The following is a 22,666-nucleotide window of genomic DNA, read 5'->3' as shown; positions in this document are numbered from 1 at the left end:
TTGAGCTTAGGTTCCTAAGTCATTTAAGCACTTGTGAATATTTTAAACTTAAAGTTTATAGCAACAAACTGTTAATAAAAGTTGCCATTACTACCACAGATTTCCTTGTATAGCCCTTGCAGTTAAACATCATTATTTTATATTGGCTTTCTGTTTAACAGCGTACCTTAACAGGATTAAGGACAGAAAATGCAGTGGAATATATCACAGAGAACAGGTAAGAGAAGAAACATTTTGTTTTATAGATTGTATAACAAAGGAGGATTGAAATGATCACTTCATTTATTAAAATAATAGTGTGGCTGTGGCTATTTAAAAAAATATACCAAGCAACCAAATGTTACAGCCCTGGTTAAATGTTCCTTTGTGGTCAGACACCAGGCTGCTGTACTGGATTCAACCTTTGGTTCCCACAAGTTTTTAAGTCTCCTGGGTTCATTCTCTGGCACATTATCTAGTACCCCTTCTGGGATGTGGGATCCCACGGTCTAGCGGCCATAGGCTCTGCTTTGGTTTTTCAAATAACTTAAACATGTGCTTCCCAGAATTCCACCCATGTTGATACCCTGGTTTACAGTTTCACTTTGCTGGGACATTATGAGACTTAAAACAAGGGAACACAAACATTCTGCAAAGGAACTTCTAAACCAGACACACTTTACTCATAGACAAAGCACAAGAGATATTCAGATCTAAAACAACAAATGCCTGAACACAAGATCTTCCCTCAATTTCCTCATCCTTCCTGAGAGCTCTTTCGGTATTAATCAATGTCCTTCAGGGAGTCCAGGATCCTCTGACACCCTTCTCTGTTCAGTTTTGTCTTCTGGTTCTGCCCCCCCTCCCCTTGCTAAAGTAAGTCTCCTTTTAACAGCCATTTCTTACACCTTGTCTCTTCCTGGCCTTCCCCTGGGGTTATTCCAGCCTCTAGTCCTCTATGGGCTATAGTTAGGGGTGGTTGGAAAGCAACAATTTCATTTTATGAAAAATTTCCAGATTTCAGAATTTGTTTTTGTTCTGCAACTTTTCAAAATATTTTATGAATGAATACAAGAGAGGCAGAAAAAAGATACACCACCCCAATAATAGCCAATAGTTCAGAGGCTAAGGCGCTCAGCCTGGTTAAGTCACTGGTTTGGAGCAGGGATTTGAACCTGGGTCACCCACATTCTAGGTGGCCCTAGAGCATTGGCTATTCTGAGGTGGGTTGGTGTGTCTCACTCACTCATAAAACTCCATCCTGGACTTTAGAAACCTTCCTGACAAGATTTTCATCAAAACATTTTGATTTCAATGAATCAGTGTTCAACTAACTCTAGCTGTGGCCTTCAACATTCTCTATATTGGTTACCATAGATAAGAGCTATTAGTAAGTCAGTAATCTCTGGCCAGTAGTCTCCACTGTCCTCCTAGGGCAAGGTTATTAAACTATTGATTGTCCTTATTGAGAGTCGACCCCTTAGGTGCCAGACCCTTTGCAAAAGAGGGAAGATGTAATTTTAACAGGACAGCATACAGTGAAAGAATCAATAAGCATATAATCATACAAAGAGTTCATAAAAATCAAACTGAAAGTTATAAATTCATATAGACTTATTCCCAGTATATCACACCAACACATTGACCTGATCCAAAAAAAAATCTTAAATTGCTATTACCAAAAAGTACAGTTGGCAACCAGACATGATGTATATTTAGTTACAATCTGTTCAGTGATTTACGCATTTTCAGGGCTTAGTAAATGCTACTGTCACAGAATTATTGCATGAAATAGAGGCATTTACTCATCTTTCAGAGCTGTTACTGGTTTTCATTGGTCTTTGCAAGACCTGACAAATGACATAATTAGCAAACCAAGCATGTTAGGTTTATACATCTGAGGTTAAAAGTTCAATTGTATAAAAACAAAACCAGTTTATATATTACTAATTTATAGCTATTGTATTAATACATTACCAGAGTTCAGCAATTTTTCCTTATTTTGGTGCTAAAGAAAGAACAATCTGATCTTGCTCAGTTTGTGAGATTCTCTAATTATTACGTGAGCTCAGCAATGGGACACAATGAAAATATGGAGGTTGCGCCATGAACTGGAAACAGTTTTTCCCTTCTACAGTTCCATCATCAACTATTATATTTTATATGTTAACTCAACTTAAAATTCTAGTATTATGAGCAGCTCGTTGGAAGACTGTGCTTATAAAATAAATGTGCATTAGTCTGTGTGCCAATTAAAATAATATATTCTTCCAAGAACACATAAATACAGTGCACTATAAAACTGTCTGTTGGAAAGCTACCTCTGGCAAATAACTAGTGAGGTTCTGTACTCTATCTCCTACTTCATAGGGATCCTTATGGCACAGATATGCTTTGCTTAGAAATTGGATTAGTTCTGCTGTGTGTTTTTGCTAATTCTCTTTTTGTTGTTGTTGTTGAATCTTCAGAGAGAATTTAGAAGGCCAGGCAAGTAAGTACTCTGAAGGCCAAATTCAGTGTTTCTTTACTGCATACTGTTTTCAAAAGTTGTATGTATCCAATTCTGATCTCACTGACATCATGATAAATCAGGGCTAATGGGTATAATACTGGGAGGAGATCAGAACTGGGCCCTTCATGGTTCCAACTGATCACCCCACAGGAGAACCTAAAGCCATACTGGCAATGAGAAATAAAATTGAGGGAGGCAAAATGATGGAGGGGTGAAGTGAGATGAATCCCATTTACTTCAGTTGAACTATTCAGGTAATAGTAATAGTGTAATAGCTGCAGAATTGGGCTTCTGACTTGCTGCCAGTTGCATTCAGGTCTGTTTTCTTTAGTTTGCAGAATAATGTTTTGAAACTTTATTATCACTTGATAACAGACCTTAACAACCAGGTTAATGCAAAGCAGAATGCACCATCAGAACTACCAAGGGAAGTAGAACATTTCATTGTGAAATTTACCCGGGTGAAAGGCTTATATACCACTTAGGCTCCATTTTGAGGACTTACAAGGCCTGTTTGAGCCTCCCTATCTGCAAAGGGGCAAATTTCACAAATGGGGCTGCTTTAATTCTCTTCTGTGCAATTCATATGACCAGTTAAAGCTAGTGCAGAGACAAAGTATTTAATTGAACCATGTATTTATTTTGTATCAGTTATTCTATTAAGTGGTTTTCATTTATAAACTGAGACAATGCAGAAAACATGCAGATTAATCTGTCAAAGGAGGAAACCTTAATTCACTCTTCAGTCTTTATCTATTTTAAAAAAATGTATCTTGCTTAAAGAAAGGAAAAAACCAGAAAGCTTAGCTCCAGAAGAAGGCTCTCTAGTTTGTGACAGTGCTGTAGGATTTACACACATTCCTGCTATTGATTTGTTGTTCTTTGTTTCCTAACAATACTGAATCAACAATTGAATAGGGAGAATGAAATCCAGTGGCGCTCTCTCAACACTGGAGCCTTTTTATGTAATATAGCTGCTAATTTTGATGAGTAGTGTCTCTTCTAAACAAAGCTGAATTCACATCCCACACCATGGAAGCCAAAGTCTCTTCTTAATTACACTGGCATAATGCCCTTGATTTTAATCGAGTTGGAGAACTTTGTTCATCTCAGGCAAAAGCAATTTTGTTCATGGGTCACTGTGAGGAGATGTACACAATTCTCATTAGAGCGGGTCAGAAAATAAGGGTGGGAATTCACAAAAATTTCATTTCCATTTGTCACTGAAAATGTCCAAATTTCATTCCAATTTCCAGCCCTAATTCTCATGTGTAATGCTACTCGAAATTATTGGGTGAGGTTCTATGGTCTGTGTTATGCAGGATGTCAGACTCTAATGGTCCCTTCTGACCTTCAAATCTATGGATTTAGAGTTATGGGCAAATCTTTCTGTCACTGAATGTAGGGCCATTCTCCACACTCAGTTTTTGTGCAAAACTCCCACTGATGTCAATGGGAATTTCAGGTACCGAAGAATGGTAATATATGCCCCTTATTTTCTAGTGATTTTTATTGCAGATGTTCAGGGTTAAGGTGCGCAAATGAAAAGAGATGAACCATAGGACCCATGGAAGTTCAGCTTGCCTAGGGCTCATGCTAATGGCAGCACAAACTAAGAGAACCCATGCCTGTGAAAATTAGGGAAGCTGATAAAAACAAACTGTTTTGTCTGACACAGGAGTTAAAATCAGGGGAAGCACAGCTCCCTCTTCTCTCTGATATGAAATGGGGAAGAGACTATTGGGGAGCGGAGCTCTCCCACAACTCAACTTCTCCTGGGCTTATACAGGGAGGGTTCCCCCCTCCCAGTTCAATTTATTTTAACCACTGGTCTAGTAGTTACTCCAGATAATCCTAATTAACATTTATTGAATATTTTGCCATAGAAGCTGATGCCTTTGATGAATTATTCACACATGCACCGGACAAACTGGATGCTGTGAAAAAGGTAACTTTTAAATGTTAAACAGACATTGACATTTGCATTATAAGATATTATTAATGAATTCTCTAAAAATTCCATTTTCCCCCCTCCCATTCTTTAGGTGCTTTTGCAATTTGTCAACAAGCATGTTGGAAAATTAGGATTAAATGTGACAGATGCTGACTCTCAGGTAGCACTCTTTGAGCTGTATGTTAAAATGTCTGTCGATTATGTTAATATTTCCTGCCACCTCCAAAATTCCTATATTTCTCTTTTAAACTTGGCAAATATACACATTTGTTCATAGCCTGAGTTCAGGCATAACAAGTGTCAGTTTGGGAGGATTTTTAATGCCAATATGATACATAATTGAAAATAAGGGGTTTGTATGGAACATCATCCCAAGGTTGTCATCATATAGGTCCTGATTTTCAGAGGCTCTTGACCCCTACAGCTTCCATTGGCTTAAGTTGGAAATGTGGTATCTCAGCATCTTTGAAAATTAGGCCTAAATTGTCAATAGTGACTAGTGATTTTTGAGTGCCTAACTTAAGACATGGTCGAGAGGCCTGTTTTTCACAAAGTGCTGATCTCCAGCCCTCTGAAAATCAGCCCCCTTTAAAGTGCCTGAAGGTGGGCACCCAAAATTACTAGACGCTTCTGAAAATCTAGGCCATAATTTATAGGTAAGGCTAAGATTTTGTCATGGGTATTTTTAGTAAAAGTCACAGACAGGTCATGGGCAATAAAGAAAAATTCACGGAAGCTGTGACCTGTCTGTGAGTCTTACTAAAAATATCCATGATAAAATGGGAAGGAACTGGGCAACTGTGGAGTGACTGGGAGTTCTGGGTACCCCACCACCTGTGGGGGCTCAGAAGCACAGCAGCGGGGAGCTGCAGGGGTCCCCCTGCCCTGCCCCGGTTGGCAGGGAACTGCAGGGATCCCCCTGCCCATGGCAGCTGGGAGCGTGGGAGCCTGCTGCCTCAGGGTGTGTTGGGGGGTACATCATAGCTCCCTGCTGCTGTGGGAGGTGGCAAGACCCTGCAGCTCCAGCCACCAGGGCTGAAGTCATGGAGGTCTTTTGGAAGTTTCGCAACTTCTGTGACAAAATTGTAACCTTATTTATAGGGCATGATTGTTCCAGAGGCACAGCCCTGCTCTGGGGACAATGTGGAGCCACCACCACTGGAGGAGTTCTTCATCAGACACATCCCTCACAGAGCCCAGGGAAGAGTTCACACTGCACCATCTGTGAGGATGGGTGCAGTCTTCTCACTACAGTGAGGAGGTGTGGAACTATAGCTCTGTCTCCTCCCACCTCACTTTGGTGCAGCTGGCACCTCTTGGGGCACATGAGTGGGAGGGAAACAGTCCTTATGCTCGCGAGAATGCAGGGATTGTGATTCTCCCATGCCTCTGAGTAGGGTGAACCAAGTGGAAGCAGATTGGGATGGGGAAGTTCCTTGTGCTCTTTTCCTTCTTGGCATGCATATGAAAAGGTGGGGAAAATCTAGACTATAAAGCACTTAACTGCAACCATTCAAATCTTTGACACAATAATAATTCCAGTGGCTTGCATTGTATGGAATTGTATGGGGACTGAAGTATTAATTACCGAGAATGGAGTTTTTGAAGGGATTGCTACCAGGAATCCTAGATGGAATTTCCTTTTATGTAGTGATACATACTTATTTTTGTTTGAAATCTGTTCAAACATGGGACATTTCAAAAAGGTCATTTGTATTGCTCCACACAGTGTTACATTCCTACTACAGTAATAGGAATTTATGAGCCTTATACAGATAGAAATTACATTCTGTGTACACATTGGTGTTAAGGAAATAAATCACTAGATTGTATAATTTATACTGTATATTCTCAATTCTTTCCATAGAACAGCATTTATCTCTTTGAGTAAAATTCTTTGAATCTCTTTTTTCCTGGCTTTGGTAAAAGCCAATTTAATAAATAATACTCAGGTGATTCTTCTTATAGTTTGCAGATGGAGTTATCTTGCTTTTGTTAATTGGACAACTTGGGGGGTATTTCCTGAATTTAAGGGAGTTCTTCCTGACCCCAAATTGTGCTACGGAAATGGTAGGTTATTATTTATTTATTTACTTAAGCCCTGGTCCTGCAAACACCTTCCATGTACTTTATACACGATTAGTCCCATTTTCAGTAGTCTCTGTGATTTCAATTTGTAAAGTTAATCGCATGAACAAGCGTTTGCAGGATAGCAGCTTTAGACAATGCACAAGAGTGCTCTAAGCATGTTATAATCTAATTACAAAAAAAAAAGTCCCTGCCCCAAAGTCTGTACTGAAATCTACCATGATCCTACAAAATGAAAGCGATCATTATTTCCATTTGTTAACCAGACAAATGCATTGAATTCCAAGTGCTTTAAATAAACATCTGTGTTGCATGGGTTGGAATGCGAATGCAATATTAGACCAACAGCTTCTCCATTTAGTCACACGGGTGACACAGCAAGGGTAGGGGCCACAAAGATTCCTTCACATTGTCCCACAAATGTACCTCAACCCTAACTTGATGGAACCATCGCTGAGGCCCCAGGTAGGCAAGGTAACTTTTCTAAAAGTTTCCTGCTATTGCTAACAATTCACCTGACCCTCTGTTAGCAAAGCTGAGAGCCTTAGTGCACACAGCCTGTCAAATACTGACCCTGTTTTAAAACTCTAATTAGATTTGGGGGGGAAATAAATTTGAATTGAATCAAAATGAAAGTTTTCCATTCTCAGTTGCCCTCTCCCTTTTCTTTCTCCACTATTTTTTTTGCTCTGATTCAATTAAATTGGAAATAAAACATTTTATTTTCAAATCACTCTGAAGAAAAAAAATCAGTAAAACCCATGAAGAAGTTTGAAGAAAGCAAACATGTTTTTGGTTTGTTCAAAAAGTTTTGTAGAAAATAATTCCTATTCTTTTGACCAGCCCTGTTAGTTAATGATGTCTAAACAACTTTCTTGTGAGGAACGTAGATATCTCCATTTTTCAGAGGTAAATTGCAGAGTAAGAAATGGCAGAGTTGATATTAGAATCCAGAACTACTGACTCCCAGGCCTAGCCTCTAACCATTGGACACTGCCCTCAGAGAGGAATCCATTGGGGCTATGAAGCACTCCGCTGTGATTATATCTGAAGAACTTTCATTTTAGCAAAGTGAACCCCAGGTACTACTTTTGGTCAAAGCATTATTTACTTAGTTTTTTTCCTGTCTTATACCCTGAGTGATATAAAATTCTACCTACTGTAGCTCAGAGACTTTATTTCAATTTAAAACATTTCTCCCAAATCCCTTGTGTACTCTAACTCCCCCACATTTTAGACATTAATTGGTACAGTAGAACATGACAATGTAACCTTCACTGCAGAACTCCTCTGAGATTTAAAACATGACATTCCTGTTATAAAAGTGGTGACAACCAGCCATACCGTCAGGATCATTATTGTGTATCGTCTTTCACTCAAGTTGAAAGCTGATAGTTCAAAGCCAGTAGATACAGTCTGTGTATCTTGGGCAGAGGGAATTGGAGTGGATGCTAGTGAGGGGGAAAAACACTGAAAAATAAAGGAAAATCAATATTAGGATATAAGCCAAAGCCCCTAATATTGGGAAGTCTGGTCACTCTAGTGGGAATGCAGAGGGATGAACAAAGGGAGGGATTCAGGGGACCAGAGGATGAGCAGGAGCAGAGGAGGAGGGGAAAAGGGAGCAGGAATTGGGATGGGGGGCGGTTTGTAGATTCCAAGACCAGAAGGGACCATTGTGATCATCTAATCTGACCTCCTGTATAACACAGGCCATAGAACTTCCCCAAAATAATTCCTAGAGTATATCTTTTAGAACAATGGTTTTCAATCTGTGGTCCACTGACCCCTGGGATTTTGCAGACTACGTTTAAGATTTCCAAAGGGGTCTGCACCTCCATTCAAAATTTTTTAGAGGTCTGGAAATAGAGAAGGTTGAAAACTACGGTTTTAGAAAAAATATCCAATCTTGATTTAAAAATTGTCAACAATGGAGAATCCACCATGACCCTTGGTAAATTGTTCCAATGGTTAATTACCCTAATTGTTAAACATTTATGTCTTATTTCCAGTCTGAATTTGTCTAGCTTCAACTTACAGCCACTGAATCGGGTTATACTTTTCTCTGCTAGATTTAGGAGTCCATTATTAAATATTTGTTCCGCATGTAGGTACTTATAGACTGTAATCAAGTCTCCCTTAACCTTCTCTTTGTTGAGATAAATAGACTGAGTTCTTTGAGTCTATCATTATGAGACAGATTTTCTAATCCTTTAGTCATTCAACCTTCTCCAATTTATCAACATCCTTCTTAAATTGCGTGCACCAGAATTTGACACAGTATTCCAGCAATGGTGTCACCAGTGCCAAATAAAGAGGTAAACAACCTCTCTGCTCAACTTGATATTCCTCTGTTTATGCATCCCAGGATCACATTAGCTCTTTTGGACACAGTGTCACACTGGGAGCTCATATTCAGCTGATTATACACCATGACCCTCAATTCTTTTTCAGAGTCACTGCTTCCCAGGTTAGAGTCCCACATCATGTAAGCATGGCCTACATTCTTTCCTCCTAGGTGTATACATTTACATTTAGCAGTATTAAACACACATTGTTTCCTTGTGACCAGTTTACCAAGCGATCCAGTTTGCTCTGAATCAGTGACCAGTCCTCTTCAATATTTACCAATCCCCCAATTTTTGTGTCATCTGCAAACTTCACCAATGATGATTTTGTTTTCTTCCAGGTTATTGATAAAAATGTTAAATAGCACAGGGCCAAGAAGCGATCCATGCAAGGCCCACTGGAAACACATCCATCAATGACGATTCCTCATTTACAGTTGCATTTTGAGATCTATTGGTTAGCCAGTTTTTAATCCATTTAATGTGTGCCATGTTCATTTTATATGGTTCTAGTTCTTTAATCAAAATGTCATGCAGTACCAAGTCAAATGCCTTACAGAAGTCTACCATGTCAACACCATTACCTTTAACAACCCACTTGTAAACTCAGCTAAAAAAGATATCAAGTTAGTTTGAATTAATCTATTTTCCATAAACCCATGTTGATTTCCATTACTTACTTTACCCTCCTTTAGTTCTTTATTAATTGAGTCCTATATCAGCTGCTCCATTATATTGACTGAGATCCATGTCAGGCTGACAGGCCTATAATTACCATTCTGTTTACCCTTTTTAAAAATTGGTATAACATTAGCTTTCTTCCAGTTTTTTTAAAACTTCCCCAGTGCTCCAAGACTTATTGAAAATTAACATTAATGGTCCAGTGAGCTACTCAGCCAGATCTTTTAAAATCCTTGGATGGAAGTTATTTGGCCTGCTGACTTAAAATGTCTAACTTTAGTAGCTTCTGTTTAACATCCTTCAGAGAAATTAGTGGAATGGAAAGAGTGTTATCTTCACCATATGAAGTGACTATATCATCTGTTTCCCCCCTCCCCCCATATAGACAAATATTTATTGACCACTTCTGCCTTTTCTGCATTTATTGATAATTCTACCAGTTCCATCAACAATGGACCAATACTATTGTCAGGATTCTTTTGTTTCTAATATATTTTTAAAAATCCTTCTAATTGTCCTTAACTCTGCTGGCCATATTTTTTCCTGTGTCCCTTTGCTTCTGTTATCATTTTTCTACAATTCTCAACTTCTGATTTATTTTCATTACTATCAGATTCCCCATTATTCCATTTATTTTTACTTACACACACACACACACACACACACACTCTCTCTCTCTCTCTCTCCTCCCCTCCCTCTCCCTTCCCCTTTAAACCAAGCCACTGTTTTAACCAGCACAGGCTTATTCCTCGATTGTGGCTTCTGGGCCACCTAGTAAGATTTTCTTAAATGATTCCCAATTATCAGTCACATTTTTCTGATTAAATTCTTCCTTCTAGCTGATTTAGCTCATAACTGTTTTCAGTTTTGTGAAACTGGCCCCATTAAAGAACCAGGTGTATATATGAATGATCTGGACTTGATTCTGCTTGCAAGTCATGATTGCTTGTACCTAAGCTACCACTAATTTTTAGTTCTGTGATCAGTTCCTCTTTATCTGTTAGGAGAAGGTCTAATAAAGAATTCTCCTATGTAGGCTGCAACACTTTTTTTTTTTTTATTAGGAAATTGTCATCTATAATGTTTAGAAATTCCAGGGATGTTTTAGTACTGGCAGCATGAGATCTCCAGCATATGTCACGCAGATTGAAGTCCCTCATAATCATGCAGCTTATTTTTCTACACATTATAGATAAGTGCAAAGGAGGTGGTTATCCTGTTCCTAACACTGATTTGGTGATCTATAGCAGACACCAACTGTTACTCCATCTGTGTGTTTTATCTGTTAGGACATTAATCTGGAAGCACTGAAGATCATTTTCTTCTAAGTTATCAGTGATTCGGAAACAGGTAATGTCACTGTTGACAAAGAGTGCCACTTTCCCTCCCCTTTTCCCTACTTGATCCTTCCTAAATAGGTTATAACCATTGATTTTAACATTCCAAATGTAAGAATCATCTCACCATGTTTCAGTACTGCTAACTAGATCAAATGTATGCTCATAAATGAGCAATTCCAATTCCTCTTGTTTATTACTCAGGCTCCTAACATTAGTGTATGGGCAATTCAATAATTTCTTCTCTTCGTGTCCTTGATTAATTTTGTTTTCAACATCTCAATTTTGTGCTGAGTGCTCATATCTTCCCTCTTTTTACCCTATTAGTTTAGCTCCCTCCTGATTACTCTAGCCAGCCTGTCCCCGAAGTGATTGGTTCCCCCTACTACTGAGTTGGAGGCCATGCAAAGTATATAATCCCCACTCCCCATAGAAAGTGGATCAATATTCCACAAAACCAAAACCCTATAGCACTTACCTAGCCAGCAATTCACTTCCAGAATCTTCTGCCATTTGTCTTCTTTCACTCATGGGACAGGAAGGATCTCAGAGATCACTTGGACATTCTTCTCCAGAACACTTCCAAGTTCCCCGAAGTCATCTACTGTCTGATCCCGCAATACAGTGTTATTAGTTCCAATAGGCATCATCACCAATAGTCAACTTCAGAAGCTGATTCAGTCTTAGAGTGGTGTCTCATTTCTTGGCTTTAGGAAATCATCACACTGTCCTGTTGTCTGCCTGTCCCTTGCAAAATGTTCTTTTGATTCTTCCGAGTATGAATCTCCAACAAGAATAATCTATCTACCTCAGACAGTTGGAGACCTCTTTGCAAGCAAGTTTGACCATGACCTTCTGCCTTTGGTGGTTACTAACTGCCAGGCTTCCTCTCTGACATCCTCTCTTTTTGATTCCTCGGTGACCAGCTCCCTTCTTCCTTGAACCTGGGGTAACCATGTTTCCTCTTCCAGCACAGCCACCAGATTGCACTTCATGCACATGAACTCCCTTCTGTGTTCAGGCAGGAAAGAGGACATGTCAGATGATAGAGAGGAAGAGATGGGGACAAAGACAAGCTAGTGGCATGGGGCAGAAGAGTCTATAACCACTAGCGTAGACTTTTATCCAAGACTTCTCATATTTCCAACTTCCTATCAGGCTGGAAATGCTGAACAGTATTCCAGTGCTTTTGGTTCCATCTGGAAGTGCAGAAAGATGAATGTACTCCCTTTATCCAAACCAGTTTGCCTATTAGTAGTAAATGTCAGTACTGTGTCTTAAGATTTATATAAAAGATCAGCATTCTACCTTTATGTGGAAGTCTCATGAACTTGCTGAGGGGAACATCTGACCCTCCTCACTCGGTTACTTCATTAAACAATCATTTTATTTATTCATCCCAGGGTAAACAGTTTGTAGCTCTGTATAATCCTTTCATTATCCTTGTCTGCCATGGGTTTGAAGAAGAATCTAAACCTAATTTCAAACTCTCGGTCATTGTTATCTGTAAATCACAAAACTAGGTGGAACATAAAGGTACCACTTTAGTTCAGAATAAAATATAGCTCTTGCTCAGCTTATGTATGGTAGGATGTAAGTGTGTAACATGGGGAGGTAAAAAAAAAGCACAGCATGCATGCACTGTACATGGTACCTCCTGAAGGAAAAACTGATCAGTAGCAAGTAGAATGGCTAAGGAAGCAATTTAAGCTTTTGTTTTTGTTCTTACTTCATTAAAAGAATAGTCTTGTGACAGAACCTAAATAGACAACCTGCCTTTAGTATGTTAAAATCAAGAGGGGAATGGGATCTGGATTTTAACTGTAAATAAATAAAAATCAACAGCTTTGTTGTCATTTTGTAAAGTCACTTATGAAAGAATTCATGCACTTGCAATGTTGTTTTCCTGATGGGAAGAAGCAGTCAGCCAAGAAAGGAAGTACAAAAGAATTGAAAAATACTTGATCCTTGAAGTGTCCTTAATATCTCAAGTGTGATATCCATGATATCATCAGTAATATTTAGTATGCATGTAGACCTTTGTATGTTAAAACATTACCCTAATGTTCATATTTACAGCTGCTCAGAAAATGTCAAACCTTTAGGATTTTAAATGAAAAATAGAATACTTTCTGCAAAATTCATTCTATGTTAAAAAATTCCCTATGATTTTATCAAACTTTTAATTTTGGGGGATCTCATTAATGCAAGAATTTCCAAAAAATTTTAAATGAATTGATCTTTCTGTGTCCCTTCTCATATAATTTTTAAAGGAAATTTGGTTTCTATTTTTCTGATTTGGTAATTGATAGAAGTGATTATAAGCTTTCCACCAGAACTAAAGAGAGTATGAAAAAAATGTTGGTGCAGCAATGCTAACTCCCATTTTAACTACCAAAGGAATAAAGCATGCACTAAATATATTTGGCCAGAGTTCACTTGCTCTTTCATTAATCTCTTCTGATCAACAGCTTCACAATGTTAACCTTGCAGTGGCTTTGCTGACAGATGGAGGTCTTCTAGATTTTCCTGTCAATGCTGAAGGTGAGTCATAACATAGTATTTGTTTTGGAAGAGAATGATTCTTGATCTGGTTCATGAAAAGCTAAGATAATCAGCTAGAGAATCTCTTCCAACATGACAACCACGTATTTCATAACATTTCCTTTGCTACACATTTCCTGTATAGATCTCATATTTTAACAATCTAGTCTACACTAAAAAAAAGTTCTGTTGTTACAATACCCACAGTTTGGTAAGTTAACACCATTTAAACCAAGAATTGGTCTAAGATACATCAGTAGTTGCTGAAATTACCATGTAGGAGTAAGTGTATTGACCTCATTGCCAAAATTAGGATGTGAATGGATTAGTAGATTTTTAGAGACAGAAGGAACCATTATGATCATCTAGTCCAAGCTCCTAAACAACATAGACCATTCAATTTCACCCAATCATTCCTGAATCAAGCCCAATAACTGTTGCTGAACTAGAGCATATATTTTAGAGAGACCTCAAGTCTTTATTTAAAGATGTTAAGTGATAGGCATTTTACCATGTTCCCCAGAAAGCTGTTCCAGTGTTAAAAATGGCATCATTTCCCAGTTGGGTATTCCACTCATGAACAAGATTGGGGTATGTGTACACATGAGCATATGGGGAGGTCATCTATCTTTACCTATATTCCTATTGGGAACCAGGAAGTGGGCGGGCAGAGACCACCCACTGCTAAAGGACCACCCCCCCAACTAAGGGGAGGATCCACAGGGCCTGGAAACCAAATAATTCAGGGGGACAACTAATGAGATAACAGGGACGGGAGTGAGGTCAAAGGGTCAAAGAAAGGTAACCTGATGGGGACACCGAGCAGAGAACCCTGGACAGTGCCCACTGCTCCTCGAAGCCGTCAAGGGAGCCAGTGAACGCCGCCCAGAGGAACTCTGCCCAGATGCATGAGTGGATAGAGGACTGGAAATAGGCCCCACAGTCACAGGAGACCCCATCAACCAACCTCCTCTCCCTGGTTTTACAGATGGCCGTTTTAGCCAGGGCCAGGAAGAGGTTGACCAGGAGGTCCTGTGGCTTTGTGGGGCCATGGATGGGGAGTGCATAGATAAGGAGGTGAGGGGAAAAGTGCAGCCAGAAGCGTAACAAAATATTTGTGAGGCGGCGAAATAGGGGCTGCAACCTGGTGCACTCCAAGTAAATGTGCGCCAGGGTCTCCCTCACACCGCTCAAGGGGCATGTGTCTGGGACTATAGGTATAGGTATCTTTACCTATATTGTTGGGTAGAGCCAATCAAAAAATGGAAGGTGTGGGAATTATGAAAATTGTTGGTTATTTTTTTTATTAACATTTTGTTTTGGATGGTTTTTTCCAACCAGCTCTACTCATGGGTAGCTGTCATTTAATGTCAATATGAGTGATTTGTGAGCATGCAGAGAAAAATTGGAGCCTTCATGCCCTATATATGGAACTTGGATTTCAGTGAACCATTCTAGTTAAACTGGGGAAGCCAAATCTGTGAAAGCCTCCGGGTATACCTTTTCTGTGAGTGGGTTAAAAGCATTGGCCATCCATTTCCCTAAGTGTGGAGGATTGCCTCAAATAATGTCTACTGTTGATTAATGTGTCTCATTTATGTACGGCTACGTAGGCCAGATCCTCAGCTGATGAGTATTGGTGCTTAATGGAACTACATTGTTTACACCAGCTGAGATCTGGCCTACTGGTCCTACTGCAGGTCTATGTTCTGTACAAAGCGATACATTTACATTACTTTAAGAGGAGCAGCAAGCCCCTCTCTCATCGTGTGGAAGAAGTGGTAGTTTGCGTACACATTGATGTATTAACTAGCAAAAACCTTTGTCAAACATGAGTTGAGGTTGCTTAGCGGTACCTCATGTACTTTCAGAATATGGAAGTTAGTAGCTGAAAACTGCAACCTTCAAAAAGCAGGAAATGCACACCACAGAACAAAAAGCAAACACTACAAAGCCAGGAAATGAAGAGTTAAGGCAATCTCTGCTACTATTCACATTATAATAGAATCACAAAAATACAGTTATCAAGTCTTATTAAATTATCTGCTCTGCTGTCTGCCAGTGAAGAATTGTTTCTTACTGTATATTACTGATCCTTATTCCAATGTGGTACAGTGGTAAAGGACCCTTTTTCTTCTTCTAACTCATTTAAGAAATAAAGAAAATCTGATAGCTTTACATTTCCTGTTTTGGTTCTTGATTTAGTTAGATTGTAATTTGGGGAAAGTGAAAGATTACCTTCAGTGCTTTGACATTTGCAGTCTCTCTATCTCAAGGATTTCTAATGTTTCCCAGCAGGCTTGTTTGTTTCTTCTATATCCACAGATATCGTGAACAGAGATATGAAGACTACATTGCAGGTTTTGTACTGCTTGTATTCCAAATACAAGACCAAAGAAACATGAAGAGTGAAACCAAGAACTAGATTTTCTTGCTAGCATATTCCGGGTTTAATTTTCAATTCCTAGCTGTATGTTTGCCACTTTGCACATGCCCACACCCTATATGACACTTGTTGCATTAATATGCTTTGAAGAGCATGTATGCATGCAAAGTTGCAGTTATATAACTTGCACTATCTATAATAAAAGTGTGTGTGTATTCAGGGACCAGTGTTTTCTGCTGTTCCCTGGCTGGGAATTTTGCCACAGAACAGAATCCACCCCTTGCTTCATCTAAGGCCCCCAAAAGCTGTAAAGACTAGTCAACGTGCTTACCCCAGCCCCTGGCTTCAACCCCTGGCCCTTTTATCAGAGAGGGAGCTGGAAGTCATTTTTAGAACTTTGCACCTGTACTTGCACTGAGGTGGCTGCAGCACCATGATGGAGTTGGTGTCCATAAGGGGGCTTGAAGCCCATAGTCTGATGATAATTTTTAAAAGTGGCTAGTGATATGAAACTTGGCAAGATGTGAAATGTTTGAAAAAATCTGCTTGCTTGCCTGCCTCTTAAAATACATTTACACTGGAGAGATTGAGAACCCTATGCAGGCCATCCACTGTACAGTATTGTGGATTTCCCCCAGTCCTCTGTACCTCCTACAAAACCATGACAGAGCCCCCTTATTTGCCCTTTAATCTAGCACAAGATTGTGGCCTACTGCACCCCTCTTCTCCCTGCAACTCTTGTGCAACTACACATGGCCAGCCTGAATACTAGTCTCTGCACTACCTAAGTGCAAGGGGAGAGGCTAACATGACTCCACCTTCCCCCTTACAAGGGTACATGGGAGGGTGGGTTGGGGTGTGACTCATTCTATCCCTGTAACACTCAGAGTTCAGCGCTAACGGGAGTTTATAAAACCTTTCTTTAGCTGTCACTACTGAGTTTGCTCCTGTGGGGCACACAACCTATATTGGGACTATACAGGATACCTATACTATACGACACCTCCAGCAGCTGCCACTAAGGCAGTGCACCCCCACAATCCCCACCCTAATGTAGCTGTGGCTGCAAAAGCCACACTCCTCTCCTTTAATTGCCACCCTTGCGTTTTAAGTCCTAGGCCCTTTGGAGGCTTTCTTCAGCTTCATTTGACCTTAACGTTATTTTAAATTTGTATTTCATGTATATTTGTATGATGTGTAAAGATTTCTAAGATGGGAAAAAGTGAGTAGTTGTGATTTTATTTTGGCATCCCTTTTAACCAATTTAATTTCCTGTAGTCAGTGACTCTGACATTTGATCCCTGACCAGATCCCTCAGACTGTGTATTAATATGGGAAACCACGGCACTCCAAGTTTGAGAGCTGACATTTAAGAATTTGTTGTGTCTAGTTCTTGGTTGTGCAGTCTAAAAGAGATCCTTAGATGGCAATATTGACAAATCTTCAAGTTCTGGCTTTGACAAGTTATAATTATGCAAAACTACTAAAGGGGAGAGTTCCACAAACTGTCATGAACATCATAATCCCATTTGCATTGGCAATAATTATCAAGATACATTTTACAAAGGAAAATCCAATGTCTGGTGCCAAAAAGTTACCAAAAAAGAGCATCCAGCTTCAATAGTAAAAGTTAAATAAATAGCTATTCCAAAAGATTTATATCTGACGTACATTCTTAGGGTTATCTCATGTATGAATCTGTGAAGGTATCTTGTTTTATTCTCCTGGTGGGCTCCAAACATCTGATGGGGGAAGACCTTAAAAGTTTGTGTTCTTTATTCACTGGTACTTTTACCAGAACATTACATGAAGATTAGAACACAGATAGATTACTGAGGATAAAGAAATAGAATGTCCATCACAGAGGGATTTAATGACTCTGGTGACTGGTACTATGATATAGGTACAGCCTTTTGCTATTAGGTAATTGGTTAGAATCCAGCCCATGTTGCTAGTGACTGGAAGTCATTACTAGATGATGTATTTTTAGTGGCCTATGTGAAATGAGTTGGTGATCTCAGTCCAGCTAGCTAGGCAGTAGTCTGTATCACACAAATGACCCTTCCCTACTTTTAACATCCCTATTTTACAGATGGAGAAAATGAGGCACAGAAAGGTTTGCAAGTTAGTGCAGAGACCAAGAATATGACCCATCAGTGCTGGCTCACAATCCCTTCCTCCAGAAAGCACACCTTCAAATTTTCCCTTTTCCTTTCTCCAAAACATGTCTGTCCATTAACCATGCCCCCTCCGTCACCAGTTCAAGAGTGCAATTCCTGCAGCTCATCACATAAAAGCTCTTCAAATGTGTTATTCTGAAATGAATGAAGGATGCTACCTGTCTTGAAAATTGGAGATGGTCCTGATTTTGGAACATTTTGCACTCTTTTCATAAAAGGGAAGTTCCAATAAATAATGGAATGGAAGGTGGGGGTGGAGGGAAGGCAAATAGTTAGATTTCATCTCATAGCATTTAAAATCTTGTGGTCTGATCCTCAGCTGGTGTAAATAAATACAGCTCTTTTGAGGACAATGGATCAATTTATGCCAGATAACTATCTAGCTCCTGAATAGGTGGATGGACTACGCTCTCCTTTCCACCTTATGTTCTCGTAAGCCCTTTTGGGATGAATTATCTTTTTATTTTTACTGTATGTTTTCAAAAGGATGATGACTAATGTGGTTGAATCAGTAACTTTAAAATAGAGGCTGAAAATAAATATTTTAATGTGTCTTTCACACTGAGCCAATTCATAATGTGCATGATGTCTTGGAATACTTTGATAAGCATGTGTCTGATTAGAAAAAAACGATGTCTGATTCGTAAAGCATAGTAATCCATCAGACAGCCACCCACTCTATAATTTCCTATAGAAATATGTACAAGTGCACTACTTATGTATGGGACACAGTCGTAGATTTGTCATGGGTTGATTAGTAAATACAGAGTGACAGTGCTAAAGCACATATTCCATCAGCAGGGAACTGTGGAAAGGAGAATTATTTACTATTATTCTAAGATGTTGTTTGTGCCTGGCACAACCAGTGACAGACTTGTTCCCTTTTTGCTCTTATGATTATCAGTCAATAAAAGAAAAACAAGCCTGCTTGTTCTGTATTAACTGGCAAATGTATCATGACATTTTAAGTATACCATGACATGTCCATATTGCGGCATTCAGTTGCCTTGCCATATAATTAAATATACAAATGAAACTGTCCTGTAATTTTTAAATCCTAGAAATTAAAGCATTCCCCGAGGGGAGAATTGGGTGTGCTACTAGAATTCTAATCTATTCTGTTTTCATTACACCATCTAAGTAGGCATATAAATTGAATTATGATGGGTTGAAGACTGGCAAGTATTTCTAAGGAGCCAATGGCTCTGAGTCTATCAAATAATTTTAGGAGACAGAAAAAATATTGCACTGTGCTATTAAATATTCAACGGGTGATCCAAGATGCTGGTAGTATGGCGAACGCTAAACAATTCACCCCATGCAAGGTGTTATCAACTTGTTATATTGTCCTCATTTTAAAGATGGGTACACTGAGGCAGAGAAGTGACTTGTAAGTAGCTACACAGTGAGCCACCAGTGAAGACTTGAGCAGTACTGACAGGGTCCTAAGCCTCACTCCCACCCTTATTCCTTTAGGTTGTACTGTCTCTCAAGCAGATATACTGTCTAGCAGACAGCAGAAGAGAAGAGCAGCACTGGGAAGAGAATCTCTGAGGACAGGAATGTTGGTAGCAGGCCCAGTTACCCAATGTGCACTCAGTGCACTTGCACAAGGCCCCCATCTTGTGGCAGCCGGGACTTGTGGGCCAGGAAAGGGGCGGGGCATCGTAGGGAGTGAGGGGCAGAGGAGGGCTCCCTCTGCCTCGTGTGGCAAAGCCCACAGGCTGGAGCAGGGAACCAGGCCAGACCCCTGGGACAGGAGCCTATGGGTGATTGCAGCTGGGCAGGCTTACTTTCCAACACCTCAGGGGCCCCCACCCTATGGGGCAGGACCTTAATGTCTCCCATCCCCCCAGGGGCAGGGAAGGTGTGCAGAGGCTCGATTTCCATTGTGCATAGGGCCCCAAAATTCTTTAATCCGGGTGCTGGCTGGCAGGAGGCCTGTGGAAAGAAGGGCCGATGGAAAGGTGGAATTACTGTGATGCACTGATTGTAAGCTTTAAGCACAGGATACAGTGCATGTCCAAAAGCATCTAGACTTGTTATAGAATCAAAAGGAAAACAAATAGACATAACTAATTTGAATATAGCAGGCTCTGTAAAACTCATAAGATCGGGATTCCTGGCCCTCTACAAGACAGGAATTCAATCATCTTTCCTAAGAGCTACTTCCTATGAGACTCCTTAATCACTTCTGAACTCCCCAGTGTGGGGCCAAACTGCAATAGGAACCTCTCCCAGCATGCTTTCCAGGTAGCTGGCCCTTTAAATTTGGGAGCAACAAGCAGCTGTAGTCCTAAAATGACCATTATATGTTTGACTGCTGAAGGCGAACACCTCTTTTCCTTCTGGAGGTAAGTATTTTTTTTTCTCCTTTTCTAATTCTTGAAGAGATGGTTTGTCCCCAGAGTTACCTGCCACCACCTCGTTAGCAACGAGGTTTTAAACCTTAGACATCAGTTAATCAAAGTTTCCCCTCCCCCTGAATTCAGAAGAAAGATTCAGCTTCACTGCTCTAAGGACTAATAGCTGTTCTGAGTTTTTGCATGCTTTATTTTTCAAGGAATTTATTTCAGAATTAAAAATAAGTGGTGATATTAGTAGGGAGGCTGCAGAAAACAAAGCAGAAGAAAGGCCATGCTACATTGTCCCCTCTATTGATACAGAGGTTGGTGGATCTCACACGGAAGCTCAAATTTCCAGGAGGAACACACACACAGAGAGAGAGAGAGAGAGAGAGAGAGACTAGACTGGGGATTCATAGGAATCATAATTCAGGAGCATTGCTGAAGATTAAAACCCAGGGAGGTCTTTTTCAGCCAGCAGGTTGTTGAATCTGAAATTGAAAATAAAAATCTCCTTTTTCCCCCCTTTGTACTTTGGTTTAAAAAACATCAGAACACCTTTTTTTCATTGATTGTTTTTGTCCACAGCCCAGTGACTGCAAGCTCCCAAACTTGGGTTTTCTCTCACCCCATTAAAACAAGTGTGTCCTGAGCCCCTCAACTTCAGCAACTAAGCAAAGTGGAAGGCTTTAAGGATTTCATCCAGAGACGTTTCTAGGGAGCCTTTCTCAAATTAAAATCTATGACATCTCACCCAGCCAGGGGGAAAAGACCCATAGCCTCTGAAATTATATAAAACAAGATAAGTATTAAGTAGAGTAGGCCAGAAAATGATTTTTTTCTCAATGGAAAATTTGGAATTTTTGGTGAAAAATTAAAAATAAAAGTATTTTGATTCCAAAATAGTGCCTCATGGGTACCCATGCTGCAGGCTCTCCTTCTGCTTTATAGGCTGGGATTCCTGGTCTCCCTCTTGGTGAGGGGTACATCATGGAAAGTCATATGGCTGCAGTGCATTATGGGAGATGAAGTCTGGCTTAGGAGCCTGATCCATAGAGAAGAACGGTAGCATGAAGCAACTGAACCGCAACTCTAGTGAGGCACTGCAGTGGCATGTCAGGAAAAAAATATTTCCGGTTCTGGGTATTCATTTCTTTGACAAAAAATAAAAATTTTCCATGGCCACTTTGTGAAAACTTTTAGTTACAAACCTTATTTTCCATCAAAAACCTGCTTTGATAGAAAATTTACATGAGCCCTATTCTGTGTCTTCAACATGACTTGTGTGCCATTGCACTCCAATGGATGCAAATTTATTCCTGGTTTTGGATGTCTCAAAGGACTACTTGTTGTCCAAACCATTACGCATTAGCCCAGGCTAACTTCAGGGTTATCAAAATCGAATGTTATCTGTCTATGCTCCAACATAGTAGATCTAAATCATGTCTTTCATATGACATATGGTGGGGATGGGATGGGGTGCTTGTGGATCACATGAGAAAGTGAATAGATTCCATTTTGGTTTTACCTCATGATTCAATGTAATTATTACCTCTGGTCTCAAACATTTTTTCTCTGTATTTGTCAGCTTTTATGATGGACTTCATGTTACTTTAATGGTGGTGAATGTAATTGGCTGAACACCCCTTGAGACTAAAGCCCTCAGTTTACTACCAGGACACTTAAAGCTCAGGTAATGGCAGTGCAAACTCCCTTCCTGATGCCCTAGAAAATGAATGTACCTCAAACCAGTATTGGAGAAGCCAACTATTTACTTACCTACAGGAATAGCCCTAGTAATGGACTAGTTGGAATGATAAGAAGGCAGTTCTGGCTCAATGCTCCCTTAGTCCTTCATGGTTCTGATAAGATCGCCTACTGGGTGTGTTGTAACAGATCGCTTTCAAGGGTATAGAAAAGAATAACATTGTTATGGAAGGGCTTTGTCTAGAATGCTTTGCCATGAAGCTAGAAGGTCAGAAATTGCTGTTGAAACTCCTTTCAGCGGATCCCCACAGCAGGAATTTTGACTCTTGCCCATTTCTATTTGAGAACCCATGCAAAACACATACCTTGTACTTTCCACAGAGCAGATGGTGCAACAGGCTTTACTGACTGCAGTCAGTAAAATAACAGATTGTCTAGAAAAGTTTGTTCACTCTTGGCAGACAATTGAATCTAGAGTGAGGCATCTTGCTTAAGCTTATTATACATTTCAGCAAAAGTGGGCAGCCAGTGAAATTTTTGTCATTGGCTTTACTGAAAGCTCCTTAAACTAAAAGAGAGATAGATGTTGGAAGTCGATTCATGTT

The 22,666-nt window shown here is 39.8% G+C and overlaps 1 protein-coding gene across 7 annotated transcripts in view; it reads left to right on the top strand.

Annotated features, from left to right (window-relative positions):
- The window catches only part of PARVG (parvin gamma), a 31,334-nt gene extending 12,299 nt beyond the window's left edge, over positions 1-19,035 (top strand). Inside the window, exons 7-13 of one of the 7 annotated variants that reach the window (XR_005588223.1) lie at positions 162-217; positions 2,448-2,470; positions 4,378-4,439; positions 4,537-4,605; positions 6,414-6,515; positions 9,223-9,338; positions 13,371-13,421. Coding sequence is in view for 6 of the 7 variants with exons in the window: in XM_039500184.1 (XP_039356118.1) it covers positions 162-217; positions 2,448-2,470; positions 4,378-4,439; positions 4,537-4,605; positions 6,414-6,515; positions 13,371-13,443; positions 15,769-15,848 (465 nt within the window). In the remaining variant the exon portion in view is untranslated. Of the gene's footprint in view, positions 1-161; positions 218-2,447; positions 2,471-4,377; positions 4,440-4,536; positions 4,606-6,413; positions 6,516-9,222; positions 9,339-9,394; positions 9,562-10,851; positions 10,913-13,370; positions 13,444-15,768 lie in introns of those variants that run through there. The other 6 variants (XM_039500184.1, XM_039500183.1, XM_039500185.1 and 3 more) reach the window with 6 other exon arrangements.
- Positions 19,036-22,666: the final 3,631 nt, after the last annotated feature.

This window comes from Mauremys reevesii, linkage group 1, assembly GCF_016161935.1.
Source record: "Mauremys reevesii isolate NIE-2019 linkage group 1, ASM1616193v1, whole genome shotgun sequence".
NCBI lineage: Eukaryota > Metazoa > Chordata > Testudines > Geoemydidae > Mauremys > Mauremys reevesii.
The sequence above is the reverse complement of the archived record's forward strand: the minus strand, read 5'-3'. Positions and strand labels throughout refer to the sequence as shown.